General features: G+C 41.2%; 2 protein-coding genes across 3 annotated transcripts in view; one reads left to right on the forward strand and one right to left on the reverse strand.

The window, feature by feature from the left end:
• RMND1 (required for meiotic nuclear division 1 homolog) overlaps window positions 1-637 on the reverse strand; it is a 47,746-nt gene extending 47,109 nt beyond the window's left edge. Inside the window, exon 1 of one of the 2 annotated variants that reach the window (XM_028846745.2) lies at window positions 505-615. The gene's annotated coding sequence lies outside the window, so the exon portion shown is untranslated. 2 annotated transcript variants of the gene reach the window in all.
• A 283-nt stretch (window positions 638-920) lies between these two features.
• On the forward strand, window positions 921-18,793 carry DCPH1 (damage control phosphatase 1). The gene is given in 5 exon segments (NM_001257928.1): window positions 921-1,074; window positions 3,027-3,132; window positions 6,157-6,401; window positions 12,936-13,101; window positions 17,187-18,793. Coding segments are annotated over 5 exon segments (1,326 nt in total). The 5' UTR covers window positions 921-1,033; the 3' UTR covers window positions 17,955-18,793.
• The last annotated feature ends 5,925 nt before the right edge of the window (window positions 18,794-24,718 follow it).

Genomic DNA, 24,718 nt, shown 5'->3' on the forward strand with positions numbered 1-24,718 from the left:
TTTTGTGTCTTCCCTCCAGAATGGAAGCTCCTTGAGGATACAGATTTGTGTGTTTTTTCCTACTATATCTCCTGACAATAGCGCCCAGTACATAGTAGGCATTCGATCGAATTTTTAAAATGAAATACTAGGCAGTTACTCAGTTCCTGGGCACATTTCAACTTTTAGACAATAACACCAATTAAGAAAATCAGTTACAGCTAGGCTACGATTCAAGAGACAACTGTCACTCATCTTTGGGAGCAGGCCGTTCAATTCCTCAAACTCAAAATTATTTTATCGATTTCTACAGTTACCGCGGTGCACTGGCTCAAAAAAAGGGTTCATTAATTGACTGAGTGCTTTTTACTCCCAGCTAAGTCGACCAAAGATCACGGTAAGAGGCAGAGGGTCACAGTCGCACCAGCGTAACCCGTGACTGTACACGTTCCGGGCGGCCAGGAGCCAGGGCGCAGACCTCCGAGCCGGACCACCCAAGCAGCTAAGGAAAGGCAGTACACTAACCTCTCCGCCGGAAGAGAAGAAGGAAGGGCCAGGGACGCGCGCTTCCTCTGCAGGACTGCAGGGAAAGAGCCGCAGCACCAGTCTCTCACTACAGCAGCCACCCCATCTCCTGGAAGGGCGCTCCCTCCCACCCCCGATACTGCGCAGGCGCACTGAACTCTGGTCCCACTTAGCGGGAGCAACTCGGACCACGTGACTGTCTGACCACGTGACCCGCGTCGCCGCGACCTCTTCCGCTCCCTAGGCCCTGGGACCTCCCGGTCCTTACCTGCTTCCGGCTTTCGCTGCTTCCATATCCGTTCCTCTAGTCGCCTTCCGCTGTCCCCGCCTTCGTCCCCGGAAGATTGGGTCCTCTGGCCAGCCACTGTTTGCCGTTTGTACGGGCACCAAATAAAGTTTCTTTATTCAAAAGCACTTTTTTTTTTAAAAGCCACACTACCCCCATTCTCAGCTCCTCCTTCGCGGCGGTAACGCCTCTGTTTCTGCGGCGGTTGAGCGCCGATCTTTGCGGCCGGGATCGCGGAACGTAATGGCTGTCGTCCCGGCGTCTCTCTCAGGACAGGACGTGGGGTTCGTCTTACTTTTCTCTTCCCCACTTTTGCGTAAAGCTGGGCCTCATCAGGAGCCTGTGGGGACTAAGCGGAGGGCGCTCGCTCTCCGGTGGGCTGCGTTCGAGTCCCGCCGCCGGGCGCGGCTTCCCAGGACGCCTTTGCGGGTTTCGCGGACTGGCTCGGAGGCGAGGGGAGGCGAGGGGAGGCGGCCCCGGGGAGGGAGCCCGCCCGCGGTGGCTGCTCGTAAGGATCAGGACAGGGCTCAGCTTCGCGGTCTGTTCCTGGCGGTCACTTTTCATTTATTCACTTTAATGAACTCGCTTTGGGGGCGTTAAAATTCTCCGTAAGAGTTGGGGATCTCAGAGCTGTTAAGAAACGGGTTTCTTCCTGTTGATCAAATCGTAATCTCACAGTAAGAACTGTCTGTAGTTTTTTGCTTTATAGTCATCACGCTACAGATTCTTGGGTAAAGTTGTGGGTGACCGTGCAAATAAGAACATCCATTTGCATAAATTGGCCAAATTTATATTTGAAATTGGTCCTTACTTCAAAATATTGCAAAAGACGAGAACACTTTGAGGAAAATAAACCGCAGAAAGTAGGTTGAGGCCAAGAAAGTGGCGCCAATGGCCCAAAATTGAAGCGGGCACTGTTTCAGGTCCTGCAAGTATAGAGAGTGTCTCCTTCAATTTTGCGCCCTAGGGCTTCTGGCCTCACTCGATTCCTGGCCAGAGACTTTGCTCCAGAGGTGCAGGAAGTGTAGTAGTTAGGAAAACAGTAATACTTTCCAATTAAAGTAAAGTCTCAAAAAAGGACTTACTGTACCTACTGCCTGCGAAAATTCAAGTGGCAGTTGATTTAATATTCCTGCTTACCCTCTGAGGTTTTAGTGTTCTTTCATTAATGATTTTTAAAAATTAAATTCTGGTCAACGTAGTTACTATACACATTAAAACCTAATCACTGTTTTGGGTGGTACTGGAGGCACCGCAGAGTAAGAAAGTGTTTGCAGTTTTTTTCTTAGCTATCATTTGAGGAAACCTTTTGAAGAAATACCCGAGTTACAACCTAATAATTTAACGATTGTCTCTTGTGATCCGAAGATAAAAACACTGGTCAGCTAAGCTCTGTGCTCTATGTTTAAAACTGCACGGAGTTTCACCACCAAATAAAGCTTTGTTTCTACCTGAATCATGTATTTCCTTAAAATGATATAAAATGATAATCTGTAAATCTTGGTTTTTTTGTATGAATAAAATCAAGAATATCTTTAATTTTTTAATGCGGGTATAAGTTTTTCTTCATCTCCAGCTTGCTTCATTTTTGGACACTTCTATAAAATCTCTAATTTTTTGACTGGGAGAAAGACAGTAGCATGCCTTCATTTGCTTAGGGGCAGAATAGGATGGAAGGAGTCTATTGTGCAGATAGAGAAGGCAGAGAAGGGGAAAACCTTTGAAAAGAAAATTGACTCAGAATACAGACAGAATCGAGAGACACAGGCTTACAAGTACCTTTAATTATTCATGTTCAAACACGTTAGACACTTTAAAGTGGTTTCACATGCACTGCTTCTTTCACCTTTCTTAGCAGGTGACTTAGCAGATAGTAGTAGACCTGGGACAAGAGCCTGTTTGATTTCTAAGCTAATCCATTCCCTATCCTGTCACATTGCTAAGCGAGTTTCTGATTTAGGAAAATAAAAGCAATAGAATAGGAAAGATAAGAATGATTCAACAGACTCCATGGGAGAATCTGGGATTAGAGGCCCTGAGACAATTTGGCTTCCATGACATACCAGAGAAGTTTTCAGGTTTTCTTATGTCTTAATATAGTAATCACACAATACTTGTCTGCCTTTTAATAGTTGTATGAAGAGTTTAATATACATGAAATGTCCCAGAAACTAAAAGCCAATCTTCTAGTGTAGATGCTACTAAGTAATATAATGCGTGTGACTCTTTTTTCTAGATCATTTGCATATCTTACAATTAAAGACAGAATACCACAGATCTTAACTAAGGTTATTGATACATTGCATCGACATAAAAGTGAATTTTTTGAGAAACATGGAGAGGTAAGAATTGTTTTAATTTTTTGTTAATTTCTCAACAGAAACATAATAAATAGTTATTGAAGGCATCAATTTTCCTTTAAATGTAAAAATCAATAGATGGGCCAAGTATTTATTTGGTTTTAATGTAATACATTGAAATGGAGATAGAACAGCCAATCTTTAATTTAGAAAATAATTGTGTTCCAACAATTACTTCTGTCAGTTATTTAGACCTCAGAATGTATTTTCTAATATATTTAATGTTGTAATTGGTGAGTAGGCAACAGACTTGCACTTGACTTAGCCAAGTGACTAAGCGATTGAGTTGCTTAGAAGAGCTTTTTAAATTTCAAGTTTAATTTGAGTTGTAGTATTTATATTACTAATTTGAGATCTTGAGTCCTGGAAGTTCAAACTGCTATGCAAAGCTCAGTGATATGAATTATAATTGATTGACACATTGTACTGATTCAAGTTGGGACTCATTAGCATTCAGTGCAGAATAGGACGTTAGAAATCACTTTGTCCATTCAGTTAATGGATGAGGAGAAATCCAGATAACTATGTTATGTTAGATATAGGTCTTTAAACTTGTAGGTTCAGTAATCTTTCTATTACACAATAGACTATAAAAGAGCATGCATACACCAGTACATTTTTTTTAAGCGTTGAAAACAAAGATTTAGAGAAATGGTCGGTGATCTTTTCTCCTTGGCCAAGTTGAAATGGAGTGAGATAATACATACACAGTTTGAGTGTAATGTTCTACTTCTTTCAACTTCTTTTATATTTTTTGAAACTTCTTTGAAACGAATCCTGGCATAACACAGGGATCACCTATTGTTCCTTATTGCTAAAATCCAGCTTAATTCAGACACTGACAATTCTATTGATGAATGGTTTTAATGTTTATCACATAAACATAATTTTGATAGCTGACATACTTTTATCACACAAGTATAATTTAGCCAAATTTGGATAGTTCACTTTAGTGTTTGGTCATATACGTAAGCAAATTACCGTAGTACTTGTGTTTTTGTTGTTGTTTTGTTTTTTCGTTTTTTTTTGAGACGGAGTCTCGCTCTGTTGCCTGGGCTGGAGTGCAGTGGCCGGATCTCAGCTCACTGCAAGCTCCACCTCCCGGGTTTACACCATTCTCCTGCCTCAGCCTCCCGAGTAGCTGGGACTACAGGTGCCCACCACCTCGCCTGGCTAACTTTTTGTATTTTTTAGTAGAGACGGGGTTTCACCGTGTTAGCCAGAATGGTTTCGATCTCCTAACCTCGTGATCCGCCCGTCTTGGCCTCCCAAAGTGCTGGGATTACAGGCTTGAGCCACCGCGCCCGGCCCTGTTTTGTTTTTTGAGACAGGATCTTGTTCTATCTACTAGGCTAGAGTGCAGTGGCGCAGTCGTGGCTCACTGCAGCCTCAAACTCCTAGATGCCAGCGATTCTCCCAGCTCAGCATCCTAAAGTGCTGGTATTACAGGTGTGAGCCACTGTGCCTGGCCCCATAGTGCTTTTGTAATTTCATTTTTTTTACCAGAGTGATCTAAAATGTAGTAATTAATGAAGTCTTAGTATATTGCTACTTGGCCTGTATGCCCGTAATCATCAGGTAACTGAAGGCAGAGTTTCTTGTCTCTCCAGCCCTATCGCGTTTCACACTCTACTGGACACAGAACAGGATGTAAATAAAATGTTGACACAGATAAAGTCTGCTTTTGGTAGCCTTTCTGTCCTTTTTTCATGCCTCTATTATACCTATGACTGCTCTCCTTGGGCCTCCTGTGTTCTCCTAGCTCCCTAAGCCCCCACCTATAGCAGGGCCAGGCTTACCTCCAAAGGAGCCATGCCACACAGTTTTCTGTCTTCCCCCACCTCAGCGGTCAAACGTCCTTCCCCTTAGACTACCTGGTTTGGCAGATGTGTGTCTCTTGGAGACAGGGCCAGGCTTTATTCATCTTTCTCTGGTCCTGAGGTTAGTGTCAGGCACATACAGGGTTCAGTAAATGTTTGAGTTCAATTCAAGTAAGTGAACAAACTGGCAGTGACATCACTCTTAATCCATTAGCCTTTGTAGGTATATGTTTCTGTAAAAGGGTGCCTGATACCCTATAAAACCTCAGTTGTTGGAATTTATGGTTAAAGAGTTGAAGTTTAAGACTTTAGGGTAGAGATTTGGAGGAGGGGGAGTTCCTCTCAAAACAGTCAGCCACAACTTCTTTTCTTCTATTTCTGAACCTGCAGAATCTCTAAAGCTTCAATCTTTTGTTCTAGCAGCAAAATAAATTCTACTTGGAACAAAAGAAAGAATGAAGAGATGTTTATATTGAGAAAATTACAGATCTGAAAGTAGGGACTAAATATCAACATGATAAAAATGATCTTATAAAAATATTCAGGCTTGATGTTTATTCTCTACATTTTATCATATACATGTTTTTATTAGGCTTACGTTTTCTTTTTTTTAATGGGGCAGGAATCTTGCTGATGTAAAACCAGAGGTGCCAAGTCATTTTCACTTCATTCTGATCCCATTACATTTGTCCCCACTCCAATTGGCCTGTCATGTGAGATAATATTGTAGCGCCTTGTATGTCAGCATATCTCATCTCTCACCTAGCTAGAACTCGGTGGAAAACAAGTTAAAAAAAAAATTGAGCTACCAAAAGAAACCTCAGAAAGGCCACAGTTTCCTTTCTAGTGGTGTCAATGGTGAAAGAAGAATGTGTATGGAAGCATGAAAGACATGGAAAGTCTGGCAGGGGTTCCTTTCCGTCTGTAGTAATGGTCACAGAAGATAACAGAAAGGCCAGAACTTAGATAGATAAGGCACGATTATGTTCATATGAGATCCGTGTGTGTTTTTGATTTTCAGTTTAAGAGTTCTAAATGTAATGTTTAAAGAAGTATAATGTAGTTTTGAACATTTTTCTTTTCTTAAGTCTGTAAAAATATGTTACCCTAGAGGAATTGCACAGACACACACACACAAACACAGACACAAACACACACATAATTGATTTTTCTTGTATTTTTGCAGGAAGGCGTGGAAGCTGAAAAGAAAGCTATTTCTCTCCTTTCTAAATTACGGAATGAATTGCAAACAGATAAACCAATTATCCCCTTGGTTGAGAAATTTGTTGATACTGATATATGGAATCAGTACCTAGAATATCAACAGAGTCTTTTAAATGAAAGTGATGGAAAATCAAGATGGTTCTACTCACCATGGTTGTTCGTAGAATGTTACATGTATCGTAGAATTCATGAAGCAATTATCCAGAGGTATGTGTGTAATCATCAACTAGCAAATGTTTAGAAATTTATACTTTTTCTGAAATTGTAAAAGGATAAGTTTAAAAATAAACACCAGTGGAAGCTTGAATTTGGTTGAGTTTAGCAAATCTTTTTTTTTTTTTTTTTTTTTTTGACACGGAGTCTTGCTCTGTGCCCCAGGCTGGAGTGCAGTGGCGTGATCTCGGCTCACTGCAAGCTCCGCTCCCCCGGGTTCATGCCATTCTCCTGCCTCAGCCTCCCGAGTACCTGGGACTACAGGCGCCCGCCACCTCGCCCGGCTAATTTTCTTGTATTTTTAGTAGAGACGGGGTTTCACCGTGTTAGCCAGGATGGTCTCGATCTCCTGACCTCATGATCCGCCCGTCTCGGCCTCCCAAAGTGCTGGGATTACAGGCTTGAGCCACCGCGCCCGGCCTAGTTTAGCAAATCTTAATAGCATTGTTGGACATTTCTACAAATGTTACTGATGGACATTTCTACAGCTGTTACCGATTTAACAGATTCTTGGCAATTATAATCCACTTGCCTAGAATAGACATAAGAGTAAATATCTAAAGTACGAATTGGCCAGGCCCTGAGGTTCACACTTGTAATCCTAGCACTTTGGGAGGCTGAGGTGGTCAGATTGCTTGAGGTTAGGAGTTCGAGACCAGCCTGGCCAGCATAACGAAACCTGTCTCTAGTAAAAATAAAAAATTAGCGAGGCATGGTGGCAAAGGCCTGTAATCCCAGCTACCCGGGAGGCTGAGGAATGGGAATTGCTTGAACCTGGGAGGCAGAGGTTGCAGTGTGCCAAAATCGTGCCACTGTACTCCAGCCTGAGCAACAGGGTGAAACTCTGCCTCAATAAAATAGATAAATAAAGCATGAATTAATTGAAGATTATAATAAAGACATAGAATAAAAGAAGTTTTGCTTATTGAGTAAAAAATGTTAATTTGAAATAGTTGCATATATATAAATCAGGATGGGACAAAGTAAGCATATGTTTTGTTTATTAAAATAGATAATAAACATGTTACAACTTATTTGGTTTAAGGAGTCATGAGAACAGTGAATCATGCTATTGTATTACAGTCTTAATCTTTCATCATTTTTTTAAAAACGTTAGTTTAGAAAAAGATTTTTAAAGTACACGTGTTTCAAAGTAACTTTTATAGGCTTGTTTGTATTATTAAATTTTTCCTAGGAAAACATCTGATAGAGAACTAGTTTTTAGGCCAGGCGTGGTGGCTCACGCCTGGAATCCCAACACTTTGGGAGGCTAAGGCAGGTGGATCACTTGAGGTCAGGAATTTGAGACTAGCCTGGTGAACGTGGCAAAACCCCGTCTCTACAGAAAATACGTAATTACCCAGGTGTGGTGGCACATTCCTGTATTCCCAGCTACCCAGGAGGCTGAGGCAGGAGAATCACTTGAACCTGGGAGGCAGAGGTTACAGTAGCCGAGATTACACCACCGCACTCCATGCTGGGTGACAGAGCAAGACTGTTTAAAAAAAACAAAAAACTGTTATTTATAGTGCCAAAGAAAAGTTAATGGGGATTATTGGATTATCCTTAATGATCACAGGTTCCAAAAATCCAGGTTTGTTGACTAAGAGGAATCCTTTGGTATCTATTCGTAAACATAGCATAGGATAATTTAAAGTCATCAAGTCAGCACTAATTATAAAATAAAATTATTTTGGGAAACATATGTAAAATAAAACATATGTAAAAATTATTTTGAGAAAACAGTTCCACTATTTTGGGAAACATTTTGGGAAACAAAAAAGCTAATGAACAGCTTTTTTGTCTTAATCTTACACACACATACACACACACATATATATATATTTTTTTTTTTTAAGTTTTTTTTATGTTGTTTGAGACGGAGTCTCGCTCTGTCGCCCAGGCTGGAGTACAGTGGCGCAATCTTGGCTTGCTACAACCTCTGCCTTCGGGTTCAAGCAGTTCTCCTGCCTCAGCCTCCCCAGTAGCTGGGATTACAGGCGCCTGCCACCTTGCTTGGCTAATTTTTTTTTTTTTTTTTGTATTTTTAGTAGAGAGGGGTTTCGTTATGTTGGCCAGGCTGGTCTTGAACTCCTGACCCCAGGTGATCCTCCCACCTCATCCTCCCAAAGTGCTGGGATTACAGGCATGAACCACCACGCCCAGCCTGTATATATTTTTTCATATCACAATTTGTTGTTTTTTCTGATAGGTAGGTTTTAGAACTTCTGATCTAAAAGCAAAATACACTATTAAAACTCTAGTGCATGCCGGGTATGGTGGCTCACACCTGTAATCCCAGCACTTTGGGAGGCCGAGGTGGGCAGATCACAAGGTCAAGAGATCAAGACCATCCTGGCCAACATGCTGAAACCCCGTCTCTACTAAAAATACAAAAATTAAATGGGCGTGGTGGTGCGCGCCTGTAGTCCCAGCTACTCGGGAGGCTGAGGCAGGAGAATCACTTGAACCCAGGAGGCAGAGGTTACAGTGAGCCAAGTTCGTACCACTGCACTCCAGCCTAGGTGAAAGGGCAAGACTCTGTCTCAAAAAAAAAAAAAAAAACCTCCAGTGCACTGCTTGGCACGGAGAAGGCACCCAGTAGATGTAAGGAGCTGTCAGTAACTAGCAATGTTCTAGTGACTGCGCAACCCAGTGAAATGTAGGCGTTGTTATGGTCCATTTTACAGTTGAGGTGACTGAGGCTCAGACAGATTCCTAACATGCCCAAGGTGACATGGCTAGTAGATGGTGGAACCAGGATGTGAGCCTGAACTGTGTGAGTCAGATTAGAGTCCTTATTTAACCATTCTTCCCAAATAGTAGATTTAGATGCCTGTCAAGGACTGAGAGTAGTCTGAAGTTCGGGGTGATGGTTTCATAATTTTGGAAAATATCTGTGGTATGAGCCAAAGCTGCCAAAGTGTTGAAAGACTGGGTGGCACCTTGAGCAGGGTTAGTGGAGTTTGGGTTTTTAAGGCAACAGCAATGCTGTTTCTGAATTTGCTTTTAGAGATTGATCAGGTTCAGAGACTAAAAGTACCTAGAGCAGATTTTCACAAACCTGGCTGCACATTTATGACCCAGTGGGGGAAAAGGAAGGCGGCTTCAAAAATGCATGTTTTTAGGCCAGGCACAGTGGCTCACGCCTGTGATCTCAGCATTTGGGAGGCCGAGGCGGGTGGATCACCTGAGGTCAGGAGTTTGAGACCAGCCTGGCCAACATGGTGAAACCCCGTCTCTACTAAAAATACAAAAATTAGTCAGGCATGGTGATGGGCACCTGTAATCCCAGCTACTCAGGAGGCTGAGGCAGGAGAATCACTTGAACCCAGGAGTTGGAGGTTGCAGTGAGCCAAGATCATGCTATTGTACTCCAGCCTGGGCGACAAGAGCGAAACTCCGTCTCAAAAAAACCCCACATAGTTTTAGATTATTACGTTGGAATAAATACAGATTGTTTAATTGATCTGGGGTGGGGCCTGGGTGTCAGTTTTTCTTTCGGAAGCTCAGAGAGTGATGATAGCCACTGGTTCAGCGAACAGATTGTTCAATGGAATAGAGGGAACATGCAGCTTTAAGTTCAAGAAACTAGAATGTTGCACAGTCACGGATGTAGAACTCTTCCCAAAGTGATTTCTGTGGCAGATAAAGAACCATCTTACAATGGAGCTAGCACTGAAGTCGTTCTGAAATGTCTAATTTCTAGGTTCTTGTATGGAGGATCACTATCCTAGGTCAATGGCAACTCCAAACTGACCAGCTTTTATAGCAGACATATTTACATTAATTTACAATTTTATGCTGAAATGTGCTTTGATAGTCTGCCAGTCTAAATTAAGATTCAAAGTTTTGGCCATATGTGAAATTTAAACATATTAAGTACATACACTTCAGATATTGAAAGGTGAAAATACAGAGAAAATATTAAATTTTTAAAAAAACTTTAATAAAGTGTAATACACATATAGAAAAATGCGCATGCCTTATATGTTCAAGAACATACTTGTGTACCCAGTGCCCAGATCAAGAGGCAGAACCTTACAGACCCCAGAAGTCCACCTTGAGTCCCCTTCCAGTCACCATCATCATTACCCCTCCAGGATAACCGTTGTCCTGACCTGTGTTAGTTTTGCCTGTTTTTTAACTTTACTGAAATGAAATGATACAGTATATAGTTTTGTGTCTGGCTTCTTTCACTCATTTTTATGTTTGTGAGACTCATCCATATGTTACAGTATAATTGTAGATCATTCTTATTGCTTTATAATATTGCGTTATATGAACGTATTACAATCTGTTTACTCCATTGTGATGGATGTTTGAGTACTTTTCAGTTCGGAGTTGTTAGGAAGAATGCTGCTATAAACATTCTAACACTTCTTTGCTGAACATATGGATGAATACATCTGTTGGGTATATCCCTAGAAGTGAATCACTGGGTCATAGTGTGTGTACATACACAGCTTTAGTAGATTCTAAAATAGCAAACATTCTAAAATGAGGATTTATATATAGTTATGTGAGTTTACTCTCTTAAATACAAGAAATAAAGCTCATTCTTAATATGAGGTGTGACTTTAATGAATGGTTTGTTAATAAAACATTAGAACTTTTTTTTTTTTTTTTTTTTGAGACGGAGTCTCGCTCTGTAGCCCAGGCTGGAGTGCAGTGGCCGGATCTCAGCTCACTGCAAGCTCCGCCTCCCGGGTTCACGCCATTCTCCGGCCTCAGCCTCCCGAGTAGCTGGGACTACAGGCGCCCGCCACCTCGCCCGGCTAGTTTTTTGTATTTCTTAGTAGAGACGGGGTTTCACCGTGTTAGCCAGGATGGTCTCGATCTCCTGAGCTCGTGATCCACCCGTCTCAGCCTCCCAAAGTGCTGGGATTACAGGCTTGAGCCACCGCGCCCGGCCATTAGAACATTTTTTATTAGAACCTTTTGTAGAGGGGCCAGTAAATCTTTGTTTTTTTTGTAGTAAATCTTTTGGGCATAGGGGCCATGTGGTCTCTGTTGCAGCTGCTGAACCTGTCGTTGTAGTGTGAAAGCAGCCTTAAATAATATGTAAGAATGAGCATGGCTGTGTTCTAAAGAAACTTTATTTAATGGACACTGAAATTTGAATTTCATGTATCACAAAATACTACTTTTCTTTCACTTTGTTTTCAGCCATTCAAAAATATAAAAACCACTCTTAGCATGTGAGTCAGACAAAACAGGTGGTGGACCGGATTGAGTCTATGCATCCGAATGATATTTATCCTTTTAAGTCACCTTGAGAGACTGATGGATTTCAGCAGTGCTGCCATTGCTAAAACCATCTTTGAATTATTTGGAACTTCTTTCAGAGCCAGTTTACATGCCTCAAAAAGAAAATTTAGTCTTCTGTTTTTTTAGTAACTCATTTTTGATTAAAAAAAAAAAAGGTTTTTATCCAATTTGATCACACACCTCATTCTACTGCAGTCACTCCGAGTGACTTTTGACTGTTTCCAAAAATAAATTGACTCCAAAGGATGAAGATATGTGATCACTGACAGGAGGTTTAATGATGTGCCACAAGCAAGTTCTGAAGAAAATTCCAAAAGAGGAATTCCAAAAGTGCCCTGAGCAATGGCAGTGCCCTTGGAATAAGGGTGTAGCTTCCGGAGGTGACTAACTGGCCGGAAGGAGGCAGCCATCATTCGGATGTTTAAATACTGGTATGTTATTTAAAACAAAACAAAACAAATCAATCCCATTACATCGGTCTTAGATTGTTTTTACCCTAACATGAATGGCCCATGGAAAAAGTAGCTAATTTGGAAGACCCAATAATCTGAATGTCTTTTATATTCAATTCAGTAAAGTTTATTAAATTAGTATTTATATCTTCTTAGTTATGATTTTCTTAGGCCAATATAATATGATTTAATCTCTCGCTGGAAAACATGAAGGTGTAGTCGTGTCACATACGTCACCTTTGGTTAAAGTTGCCCAAAAATACCTAAATATTAGTGATGAAAAATTATCATTCTTCTAAAACGTACAATAGTATTAAGTCTAATTTATCTTAAGTACTCATTGTATTTCCATCATACTCTGTGTTTCATTCTGTTGATGATTGCTGCATTGTATTCAAATATTCTGTTTATATTCTATACATTTGTTACTAGAACTCTGCCACATCGGGTGCTTAAAAAATGTTTGTTGAACTAAAACAGTTGTCTTGAAATTTATCTTTCTCCTTCTTTTGCCCTGGAATCCCTGCTGGGTAAATAATTATGAACATAGTCATTATCACTATTTAATATTTCCAGAAAAATACTTGATTTGGGAACTTTTGACAATGAAAATGAGTTTGAGAGATTTTTGTGTAATTTGATTATTTAGTGTTAAGTTTTTCTAGTTAGTCAATTAGATAAATGTTATATCTAGTTTCTGTTAGCACTAATTATTGAGACTGTGTGGTGCTATTTTCTTTTAAGAACTGCAGTTATCCTAATGTACAGATTAAAATGTTTCACTTATGTTTTTCTCCTCCTTTAGTCCGCCAATCGATTACTTTGATGTATTTAAAGAATCAAAAGAGCAAAATTTCTGTGAGTCACAGGAATCTGTCATTGCTTTATGTACTCACCTGCAACAATTGATAAAAACTATTGAAGACCTAGATGAAAATCAGCTGAAAGATGAGTTTTTTAAACTTCTGCAGGTAAATGTGATCATTAATCTTCTGAGTGTGTTTTATTTAAACAGAAAATAAACTGTTGTACAGTTAACAAAACATGTAAATATTTTTCTTTGCTATAATTGATCATTTTTTATCTAATGGTGTTAAGAGATGAAAATCCATTAATTTAGTGAAATGGGTTTGAAATCTTTTCTGCTCTGACTGGCTATGATTTTAGTGGCAAAGAAGTTATCTGACTTTCTAGCTTCTGTCATACTTGAGAGAATACTTCATAGTAATTTGCTTAGCTTTTGTCGTGCTTGAAAGAACAATAGTAATTTGGTCTCCCAGCTGACTTGGGTGTGTGTTGGCTCTGTGGCTTATTTGTGTTTGGACCTGAGGCCTGTTGCTTAATTTATCTGGGCCTCAGTTTCCTCCTCTGTTAAATGAAGATAATGTACACTTTGTAATTTGATGTGAGAATTCAACTAGATTCTTGCATGTGAAGTGCTGAGCGCAGAGCCTGGGATACAGCCTGCTGTTAGCATCAGTGGATGATAATATTTGGGTAGTCAGTTGGCCCATTAATACACTTTCATTGCATTTCTTTGTTTATCTTGTATTCAGTTTAGTTTTTAATTCATGCAAACATCCTGAAATTTACAACACATTATTAGAATCAGAACTATTAGGAAACATGTGGTACGCAGCAGTATCCCCAGCCCTCACATTTTCCAGAAAAAGTGAGGAAGACTTTCAAAAAGAAATGTTAGAAAGTGCCCTGAAGAGAAATAAAGCAGGAAAAGGGTGTTGGGGATGTTGGGGATGAGATCAGGGCTGCCAGGGAAGGGTCCATGGAGGCTGAGGCTACAGACCTGAAGGCAGGGAAGGAGTAAGTCAGGTGCATGTGTGGGGAGTACATGGAGAGGTGAGAAAAATTGCAAGGAAACCCTGTAGTTGCTGAGAGGTAGGGGGGTGGAAGGGACACAGAACGGCTTGTATTAAATAAATTTTTACTAAAAGTGAAACAAGCCATCAGAGAAAACCTTCTGAGAGCAGAGTGGTAATGCTATTTGACTATTTCAAGGAATGCTTCTGAGAATAGACTGTGAGGGGCGAAGGTGGAAATGGGGAGAGCTGGTCTGAAAATAACTTGGGGAGGGAGGTTGGGGCCAAGTTGATAGCATAAGAGGTAGTGACATCACCAGAGCCTCGATGTTCTTTGAACATAGAAGCTGCAGGAATTGCTGACAGATTATAGGTGGCAACAAAGCCCTGGTGAGACTTCGAGGGCAAGCAAAGTCACAAATAAAGGCATATTTTGAGTTCAAAACAAAAATTGTCAGGATATTGTTTTGTTTTGTTTTGTTTTTGAGACTAGAGTCTCGCTCTGTCGCCCAGGTTGGAGTGCAGTGGCGCGATCTTAGCTCACTGCAACCTCCATCTCCTGGGGTCAAGCAATTCTCCTGCCTCAGCCTCCTGAGTAGCTGGGATTACAGGCGTATGCCACCCCACCTGGCTAATTTTTGTATTTTTAGTAGAAATGGGGTTTCGCCATGTTGGCCAGGCTGGTCTTGAACTCCTGACCTGAGGTGATCCACCCGCCTTGGCCTCCCAAAGTGCTGGGATTATAGGCGTGAGCCACCTTGCCTGGCCCAGGACATTGTTAACTAATAAACCTTGTTTTTTGTTTTTTCCTTTCAACTCTGCCTTATGCTTAGCCTTGGAATTAAAACAAAAACAAAAACAAAAACTGGCATGCTAGTTCTTGACTCCTAGCTAGCCCATTCTTTTAGGGAATCATCTTCTTTGAATGTGTTCTTTGTCCCATAAGTATAATAAACTGTGAAGAAGAATGAGCATGCATCTGTTTTCTGTCATCTGATTTGGCTAACAACTTCTTCACACTGTCACTGTGCTCCTAAGTGAAGGGGGCCAGAGTTGCCTCCACTTGGTGGCCACAGTGAGCAACAGGTTAACCTCTCAAGGGAAGCTTGAAAACATTCTAGTTTGCAGAGACTGTTGATCGCTTTCAAGAGTTGTAGCACTCTCCCACTGTCCACACGCACATTTCTGGGGCTACTATGGCAAATGCCATTCTAGGTGCTGGGCATGTAGTGGTAAAACAAAAACAGGCTGATTCTCCCTGTCAAAACTTGTGATCTTGAGGGAATATAGACAATCAAGTAATTGCACAAAAAACTATGTCGTTACAAACTAACGACAGATGTTGTCGTTGGGGCGAAGACGAAGACGTTGTGAAGGGCAAGTGCAGGAGGCTAGCACAGAACCTGCTCTCAGTCGCTGAAGGCCATCGTGGACACCATTGTATGGATTTCTTCAGGAAACTTGAGAAAAGGGTGACCTTGGACACTTTAGTTACTATTTAAGCCTTATTTTTAAACAAAATTTATTCATTTATCTCTTTTTAAAATAATACTATTCGGCCGGGCATGGTGGCTCACACCTGTAATCCCAGCACTTTGGGAGGCCGAGGTGGGCAGATCACCTGAGGCCAGGAGTTTGAGACCAGCCTGGCTAACATGGCAAAACCCTGTCTCTACTGAAAATACAAAAAATTAGCCAGGCGTGGTGGTGGGCGCCTGTAATCCCAGCTACTTGGGAGGCCGAGGCAGGAGAACAGCTTGAACCCGCGAGGCAGAGGTTGCAGTTAGCCGAGATCACGCCACTGCACTCCAGCCTGGGCGACAGAGTGAGACTCCGTCTCAAAAAATAAATAAAAATAAAAATAAATAATACTATTCGCCTGTAATCCCAGTACTTTGGGAGGCTAAGGCGATCACATCACTTGAAGTCAGGAGTTCGAGACCAGCCTGTTCAACATGGCGAAACCCTTTATCTACTAAAAATATACAAATTAGTTGAGCGTGGTGGCATACCCTTGTAATCCCAGCTACTTGGGAGGCTGAGGCATGAGAACTGCTTGAACCTGGATGGTGGAGGTTGCAGTGAATCAAGATCGCACCACCACACTCCAGCTTGGGTGAAGAGGAAAACTTTATCTCAAAACAAAAAAATTAAAAAAACAGAAAAAACTATTGGTTGGAACATGCATTCTCCTTATTTTAAATTACAAATGAGGGCCTGACAAGGTGGCTCATGCTTATAATATCAGCATTTTGGAAGGCCACAGCAGGAGGATTGCTTGTGGCCAGGAGATAGAAATTAGCCTGGTCAACATAGTGAGACCCCATCTTTATTAAAAAAGAAATCACAAGTGAGAGTAGAGTCTGTTTTAGCTAGTGTTTATTGAGTACTTCTATATGCCAGGTATTTGGTACATTATTTGCATGCATTATATCAATTCTCACAATAATTCTGTGAGGTAAGTAGTAATATCTCATTTTTCAGTTGCAAGACTTGAGCCTTAGAGAGCTTAAGTTTAATTTGTCGATGATCATAAACTGAAGATGCTGAGTTTGAACCCAGGTTGAGCCTGAAGTCCTAAACATGTAATTTTATGGCTTAAAATAAAAATAGGCCTACATACTGTTTTCTACAAAACGTAATTGAGTATTCAATTTAAAGCGGAATAAGATAATTGATTACAATGGGTCTTTAGTTAACATGACCTTGTTTAAAAAGTAGCGTCTTTAGATATCACCTTGTTCAGTTTTTAAAATTTTACAAATGAGAGAACCAAATCCCAGAGAGGTGTCATGTCCTAAGGTTATCCAGTTAGTGAAAGAAACTGGGCAGTTCTGCAGGGGCTAGGAGGAAAAAATAAACTTTTATTTTTTCTCTTGACTCTGCATTATATGGGCAACTTTGAGCCTCTCTTTACAGCAACCGATGGTGTTCTAATATCATTAAGCTGCAAAAACTTTTATTCTGAATAAATAATGTGAGTGCTAAAATAATTGAAACCAGTTTTTTTAAGTCCATTACGTACTGATGAATTAGAAATTTCAGTTTTATCTTGTTAATACAGCATCACGTGAAACAAAGTTTGTGCATTGTTAGAGAAAGTATGGATTTGATGGGCATTTAAAGAGTTTTGTAGATATGTATTAGTTTTTTAGCAACGTTCCCCCACCCCGCTACATAATGGAGTTTTGTTGGCTATTCAGCAGAAGGGTGAATATTTTGTACTTTTTCTTTTTCAGATTTCACTGTGGGGAAATAAGTGTGATCTGTCTCTCTCAGGTGGAGAAAGTAGTTCTCAGAAGACCGATGTACTAAATTCACTGGAAGACCTAAAACCTTTCATTTTATTGAATGATATGGAACATCTTTGGTCATTGCTTAGCAATTGCAAGAAAACAAGAGAAAAAGCTTCTGTTACTAGAGTGTATATTGTTCTCGATAATTCTGGGTTTGAGCTTGTTACAGATTTAATATTAGCCAACTTCTTGTTGTCCTCTGAACTGGCTACTGAGGTTCATTTTTATGGAAAAACAATTCCGTGGTTTGTTTCTGATACTACTATACATGATTTTAATTGGTTAATTGAACAGGTAAAACATGGTAATCATAAGTGGATGTCCAAGTGTGGGGCTGACTGGGAAGAGTTTGTTAAAATGGGTAAATGGGTTTACCACGATCATATATTTTGGACTCTGCCTCATGAGTACTGTGCAATGCCTCAGGTTGCTCCCGACTTATATGCTGAATTACAGAAGGCACATTTAATTTTATTCAAGGGTGATTTGAATTACAGGAAGTTGACAGGTGACAGAAAATGGGAGTTTTCTGTTCCATTTCATCAGGCTCTGAATGGCTTCCATCCCGCACCCCTCTGTACCATAAGAACATTAAAAGCTGAAATTCAGGTTGGTCTGAAGCCTGGGCAAGGGGAACAGCTCATGGCCTCTGAGCCCTGCTGGTGGACCAGTGGAAAGTATGGAATATTTCAGTACGATGGTCCCCTTTGACTTGATTTAGGAGCTCTCAGTTGCATAGAAAGATGACGAGCACCTTTTCATCCCCAGAAAAGGAGCGCGTGAATTGAGTCGCCTGGCGGCTGGCTCTGTACGCGCTCTGGGAAGCTTGGCTTCTCCGTGCCCATCTACATGCGCACTGGATGATTTTTCTTTTTAACATTTTGCCCCACTACACTGTTTTGGGGATAGATGGGTTAAGCCAGTTACAGATAATTACATTTATATTGGAATTTTAGCAACTTTTTTTCAGGTTAAATACATCATTTCAAGTGCTTTTAATGAACTTAATTGGTTAGGAAGCAAAAAATAAGCGAGTTCTGCTTTTAGTTAACCCTATTTTTTTCTTAAATAGTGCACTGCATGGTATTTAATATTCCAGGAAGCATGAAGTTTTATTTTGCTTGATTTTGGGCTCATGAAATAATAGCTCTGTGAAAATGCACATCTTAATGACTCTCTGTAAAGAGGCATTCCTTACAACTGTGATGTTTCCTCACATAAAAGTTACCTCATAAGTTAATTCTAACTTTTATTCTCCTTGAATTTTATTTCATTTCAATAGCTTGTTTCATTTGCACACCTTTGTATTTTCATTGACCTGTAGAATGGATGTTAGGAAACCCAGAATTGAACACAGTGAAATAAATGGTATTTTAAGAAATGTGATATCTTTTATATTCTATTTATGATATCCATAATCAAATGAGATTATTTTACCACATAAGTGTTTTAAATAAACAGATTTTTAGTTTGCAGTTTTAGGAAAATGCTTTAGATAGAAAAGGTTCTTACGCATTGAATTTGGAGTACTACCAACAATGAATGAATTTATTTTTTATATTCTTTTTTTTTTTTTTTTTTTTTTGAGACGGAGTCTCGCTCTGCCGCCCGGGCTGGAGTGCAGTGGCCGAGATCCGGCTCACTGCAAGCTCCGCCTCCCGGGTTCACGCCATTCTCCTGCCTCAGCCTCCCGAGTAGCTGGGACTACAGGCGCCGCCACCTCGCCCGGCTAGTTTTTTGTATTTTTTGGTAGAGACGGGGTTTGGTAGAGACGGGGTTTTTTATATTCTTACACATTTTATTGGTCATTGTCACAGATACTAAACACTAAAAATTTCAGGTCAGTTTGTTTTGAAACTGAAATTGGAAAAAAATCTGGAAGTGTTTTGTTGCACTAAAATAATAAAATGAGTTGTACTGAAAATCTCATTGGTTTTATTTTCCAGCGGGGAAAAATCAAGAAAGGAAGGTTAAAAATGAGATTTATATAAAAAGAAACTTGTAATATGTATTATAGATGTTGCCAAAAGCAGTTATTAAATATCATTTATAAAAGGTTATTAGTCTATGCTCTAGCTAAGTATTAAAAAAGATTTTTGCAAAATGTTTATAGAAAACTGTACATTTTGAATCTACTGTGTTTCTTTATCCACATGTGTGCCTCTTTTAAAGAGTAAGTTTGTAAAATGCTTTCGTATTAGAATTGTTTGTAGGCATTTGACATAATTTAGAACACAGTTGTTTATTTAGGTTGACTTCATAGCCACCATGTGAGCTCCAGCACTGGAAGTAGTTCAACACCCCCCTTCCCCATGAAAAAGAGCAAGGAAGCAAACTAGTGCAAGAAAGGTGGCACTGAGGAAGAGGGTCAGGTCAAGATAGAATTTTTTTTAATGCTTAGCAGGAGGAAGGGCTTACCTATGTTTTCACCAGTTGATTTTTAACTTTTAATGTTGGTTTAGTGTTGTTTTGTTTTTAAGACAGGGTCTCGCCCTGTTTCCCAGGCTGGAGTGCAGTGGCATGATCACAGCTCATTGCAGTTTTGACCTCCCGGACTTAGGCGATCCTCTCACCTCGGCCTCTTCAGTAGCTGGAATATGGGTGTGTGCCACCATGTCCAGCTAATTTTGTTTTGTAGCGGTGAGGTCTCACTATGTTGCCCAGAGCTAGTCTCAAACTATTGGTTTCAGCCTCCCACAGTGCTGGGATCATAGGCAAGGCCACTGTGCCCAGCCTCACCAGTTTATTTTATTTTTTTATTTTTACTTCTTTTTGAGACGGAGTCTCGCTCTGTCGCCAGGCTGGAGTGGAGTGCAGTCGTGTGATCTCAGCTCACTGCAATCTCCACCTCCCAGGTTCTCTCCTGTCTCAGCCTCCACCACACCCTAATTTTTGTATTTTCAGTAGAGATGGGGTTTCACCATGTTAGCCAGGATGGTCTCAATCTCTTGACCTCGTGATCTGCCCGCCTCAGCCTCCCAAAGTGCTGGGATTACAGGTGTGAGCCACCACACCCGGTCCAGTTGATTTTTTAAAACAGCTTTATTGAAATGTAAATACAATTCATCCATTTAAAGGGTACAGTATTTTAGTATATTCACAGGATTGTTTTTGTCACCACTATGACAAACTAGTACCCGTTAATAGTCATTCCCCATTCCCCCATCCTTAGCACTTGGCAACCACGAATCTTTCTGTCCATAGGAATTTAAATGTTCTGGACATTACATATAAATAGAATCAAAATAGGTGGTCTTTTGTGACTAGCTTATTTTGAAGGTTCATCAGTTGTATGTGTCAGTCAGTCCCAACTCTAATTAGGACTTACAAGTACTTCATCTTTTTTGATGGCTGAATACTTTTTTTTTTTTTTAAGAGATGGGGTTTTGCCATGTTGCCCAGCCTGGTCTCCAACTCCTAGATTCAAGCAATCCGGCCGTCTTGGCCTCCCAAAGTGCTGGGATGACAGTTGTGAGCCACTGCGCCCGGCCCAAATACTATTCCACTGTATGGACATACCTCGTTTTATTCATTTGTCAGGTGATGGGCATTTGGGTTGTTTCCACTTTCTGACTATTATGAATAATACTATGAACATTCATGTACAAGACTTGTGTACGTTTTCACTTCTTTTGGGTATATACGTAGGGGTGAAAGTGTTCGGTCATATGTTAACTGTGTAATGTTTTGAGTGTCTGTCAAATACTTTCCCTGAAGTGTTTGCACCATTTCACATTCCTTCCAACAATGCACGAGGGCTCCAACTTCACATCTTTGTCAGCACTTGTTACTTTTTTTTTTTTTTTTTTGAGACAGAGTCTTGCTCTGTCACCCAGGCTGGAGTGCAGTGGCATGTTTGCTCACTGCAACTTCTACCTCCCGGTTTAAGCGATTCTCCCACCTCAGCCTCCACAGTAGCTGGGACTACAAGCATGGGCCACCACACCTGGCTCATTTTTTGTATTTTTAATAGAGATGGGTTTCACCATGTTGGCCAGGCTGGTCTTGAACTCTTGATCTCAAGTGATGCACCGGCCTTGGTATTCCAAAGTGCTGGGATTACAGGCGTGAACCACTGTGCCTGGCCTGTTGTTAATAGTATCCATGTTTTTTATTATAGCTGAACTTTTGGGTGCAAAGTGGGAATGTCATGCTTTTGAATGGCATTTCCCGAATGAATAATGTTGAGCATTTTTTCATGTGCTTATTGGCCAGTTGTGTATCTTCCTTCAGAAGATGTCTTCAATTCCTTTGCCCATTTAAATATATTCTTACTGGCCGGGCGCGGTGGCTCACGCCTGTAATCCCAGCACTTTGGGAGGCCGAGGCGGGCGGATCACAAGGTCAGGAGATCGAGACCACGGTGAAACCCCGTCTCTACTAAAAATACAAAAAAATTAGCCGGGCGCAGTTGCGGGCGCCTGTAGTCCCAGCTACTCGGGAGGCTGAGGCAGGAGAATGGCGTGAACCCGGGAGGTGGAGCTTGCAGTGAGCCGAGATCGCGCCACTGCACTCCAGCCTGGGCGACAGAGCGAGACTCCGTCTCAAAAAAAAAAAAATAAATAAAATAAATAAATAAATAAATAAATATATTCTTACTGAGTTATAAGATTTAAAAAATATATTCTGGGCTGGGCGCAGTGGCTCACGCCTGTAATCCCAGCACTTTGGGAGGCCAAGGCAGGTGGATCACCTGAGGTCAGGAGTTCGAGACCAGCCTGGCCAACATGCTGAAACCCCCATCTCTACTAAAAATACAAAAATTAGCTGGGCACAGTGGCACATGCCTGTAATCCCAGCTACTCGGGAGGCTGAGGCAGGAAAATTGCTTGAACCAGGGAGGTGGAGGTTGCAGTGAGCCAAGGTCACACCACTGCACTCCAGCCTGGTGACAGAGTGAGACTCTATCTCAAAATAAATAAATAAATAAAATATTCTGGCCGGGCGTCGTGGCTCTCACCTGTCATCCCAGCACTTTAGGAGGCCGAAGTGGGCAGATCATGAGGTCAGGAGTTCAAGACCAGCCTGGCCAATATGGAGAAACCCTGTCTCTACCAAAAAATACAAAAATTAGCCGGACGTGGTGGCGCATGCCTATAGTCCCAGCTACTCAGGAGGCTGAGGCAAGAGAATCACTGGAACCTGGGAGGCTGAAGCTGCAGTGAGCCAAGACTGCACCACTGCACTCCAGCCTGGGCGACAAGAGCGAGACTCCGTCTCAAAAAATATATATATATATACAGGTCTCTTATTGGACATATGACTTATAAATATTTTCTCCAATTCTGTGTGTTGCCTTATCACTTTCTTGATGGTATCAGTTTGCAGCACAAACATTTTAAATTTGGATAAATACTTTTATTGCAAAACATTGGTGTTGGAGCTGCTTAAAATCCTCTCAAGGGTCTCTAAAGTGAGGGACTAAGAAACCAAATGGACAGGGCTCTGCCAACCTTCTCTCAACTCCCCTCAACACTCCCCCCATCCTGCTTCCAACACGCTTGTTTCCACCTGAGCAAATGTGGCCTACACACGTTTAGCATGGGTGCAGAGGAGCACAGTAGGAAAGCTGAGGTTCTAAAATGGGGTGTGAATGGGTTTTCCACTAAAGAGCTGAGCAGGAGCAGCTTCAATTGTTTCTCAACTGCTACCACACCTACATATGAAGTAAGTGTAGCTTATAAATTTCATACAATACATTTTTATCAAGACATAGATCCAGTATTGTAGGTATATTAGGATGAAATGTAGATGAAGGGCAGGCAAATAATTATGCAGAGGATGGTGTTTTTATTTAACAGCAAGTGGACAAGATTTGTTGGCATGATCCAGCTTTTCTTTATTTTTTCTGAGACGAAGTCTTGCTCTGTCACCCAGACTGGAGTGCAGTGGCATAATCTTGGCTCACTATAACCTCTGCCTCCAGGTTCAAGTGATCCTCCTGCCTCAGCCTCCCAAAATAGCTGGGACTACAGGCTCACGCCGCCACGCTCAGCTAACTTTTTTTTTTTTAATTTATTTTTGTATTTTTAGTAGAGACAGGGTTTTGCCATGTTGGCCAGGCTGGTCTAGAACTCCTGATCTCAGGTGATCTGCCCACCTTGGCCTCCCAAAGTGCTGGGATTACAGGTGTGAGCCACCATGCCCAGCCATGATCCAACTTTTCTTTTTTTTTTTTTTTTTTTTTTGAGACGGAGTCTCGCTCTGTCACCCAGGCTGGAGTGCAGTGGCCGGATCTCAGCTCACTGCAAGCTCCGCCTCCCGGGTTCACGCCATTCTCCTGCCTCAGCCTCCCGAGTAGCTAGGACTACAGGCGCCCGCCACCTCGCCCGGCTAGTTTTTTGTATTTTTTTTAGTAGAGACGGGGTTTCACCGTGTTAACCAGGATGGTCTCGATCTCCTGACCTCGTGATCCGCCCGTCTCGGCCTCCCAAAGTGCTGGGATTACAGGCTTGAGCCACCGCGCCCGGCCGATCCAACTTTTCTTACTAATTTGAGGCAATGTTTGTGTTTGATAAAATGCGGTAATGTTTTTGAACTTTTGTAAAGCCAAAATCCTAGTTGCTTATTCTCAAGGTCATGTTACTATAAAAGAAAAACGCACCAGCCACAAAAAGCAACACAGTTTAAACCTTTATTTGCATTTTAAGAAAACCCCAGAGTGGATTGAAAACACAGTTCAAAGTTCTTATTAAAATTTCCTCTCCCAATCATTTTTCTAACACAGCCCTCTCTGCGCAAACTCCCACTAAGCCTTATTCCAGAACATCTGCCACAAAATTTTTCCTCTTTTTCTTTCTACCCTCCTTTTTTTTGCTAGATTGGGAGTGGAGGAGACTTCGAACACTTCTATGCATTCATGTCATTACCTAAAGTGCTCATGCCATGTCTGACACTCGTGTTAAGCATTAAGTGATATCTTGAAATTGCAGCAAATGAATACAGCAGAGGAAAAAAAAAAACTCAGAAAAACAACAACAGGGTAGTAACACCATCTCCGAATACCCTTGTTAAGATTTGATGTGTATATTGCTAAGTTCTTCTTTATGTATAGACATACTTTTTTTTTTACATTTCTAAGATAAAAAAGCAGAATCATACCATTAAAACTTTTTTTTTTTTGAGATAGGGTCTTGCTTTTTCGCCCAGGCTGGAGTACAGTGGTGCAGTCTCAGCAGCTTCCACCTCCTAGGCTCCAGTGATCTTCCCACCTCAGCGTTCCAAGTAACTGAGACTACAGGCGTACACCACCATACCTGGCTAATTTTAAAATTTTTTTGTAGAGATGAGGTCTCAGCATGTTGCCCAGGTTGGTCTCAAACTACTGGGCTCAAACGAGACTCCTGCCTCAATCTCCCAAAGTGCTGGGATTATAGGCATGAGCCTATACCCAGCCTTTTTTTTTTTTTTTTTAAATTCTTAAGTATTTTTCCAACTTCCAACTTCTGTTTGATTGGTTTTATTGTTGTTGTCAT

The sequence above is a fragment of the Macaca mulatta genome, chromosome 4, assembly GCF_049350105.2.
Source record: "Macaca mulatta isolate MMU2019108-1 chromosome 4, T2T-MMU8v2.0, whole genome shotgun sequence".
Taxonomy (NCBI): Eukaryota; Metazoa; Chordata; class Mammalia; order Primates; family Cercopithecidae; genus Macaca; species Macaca mulatta.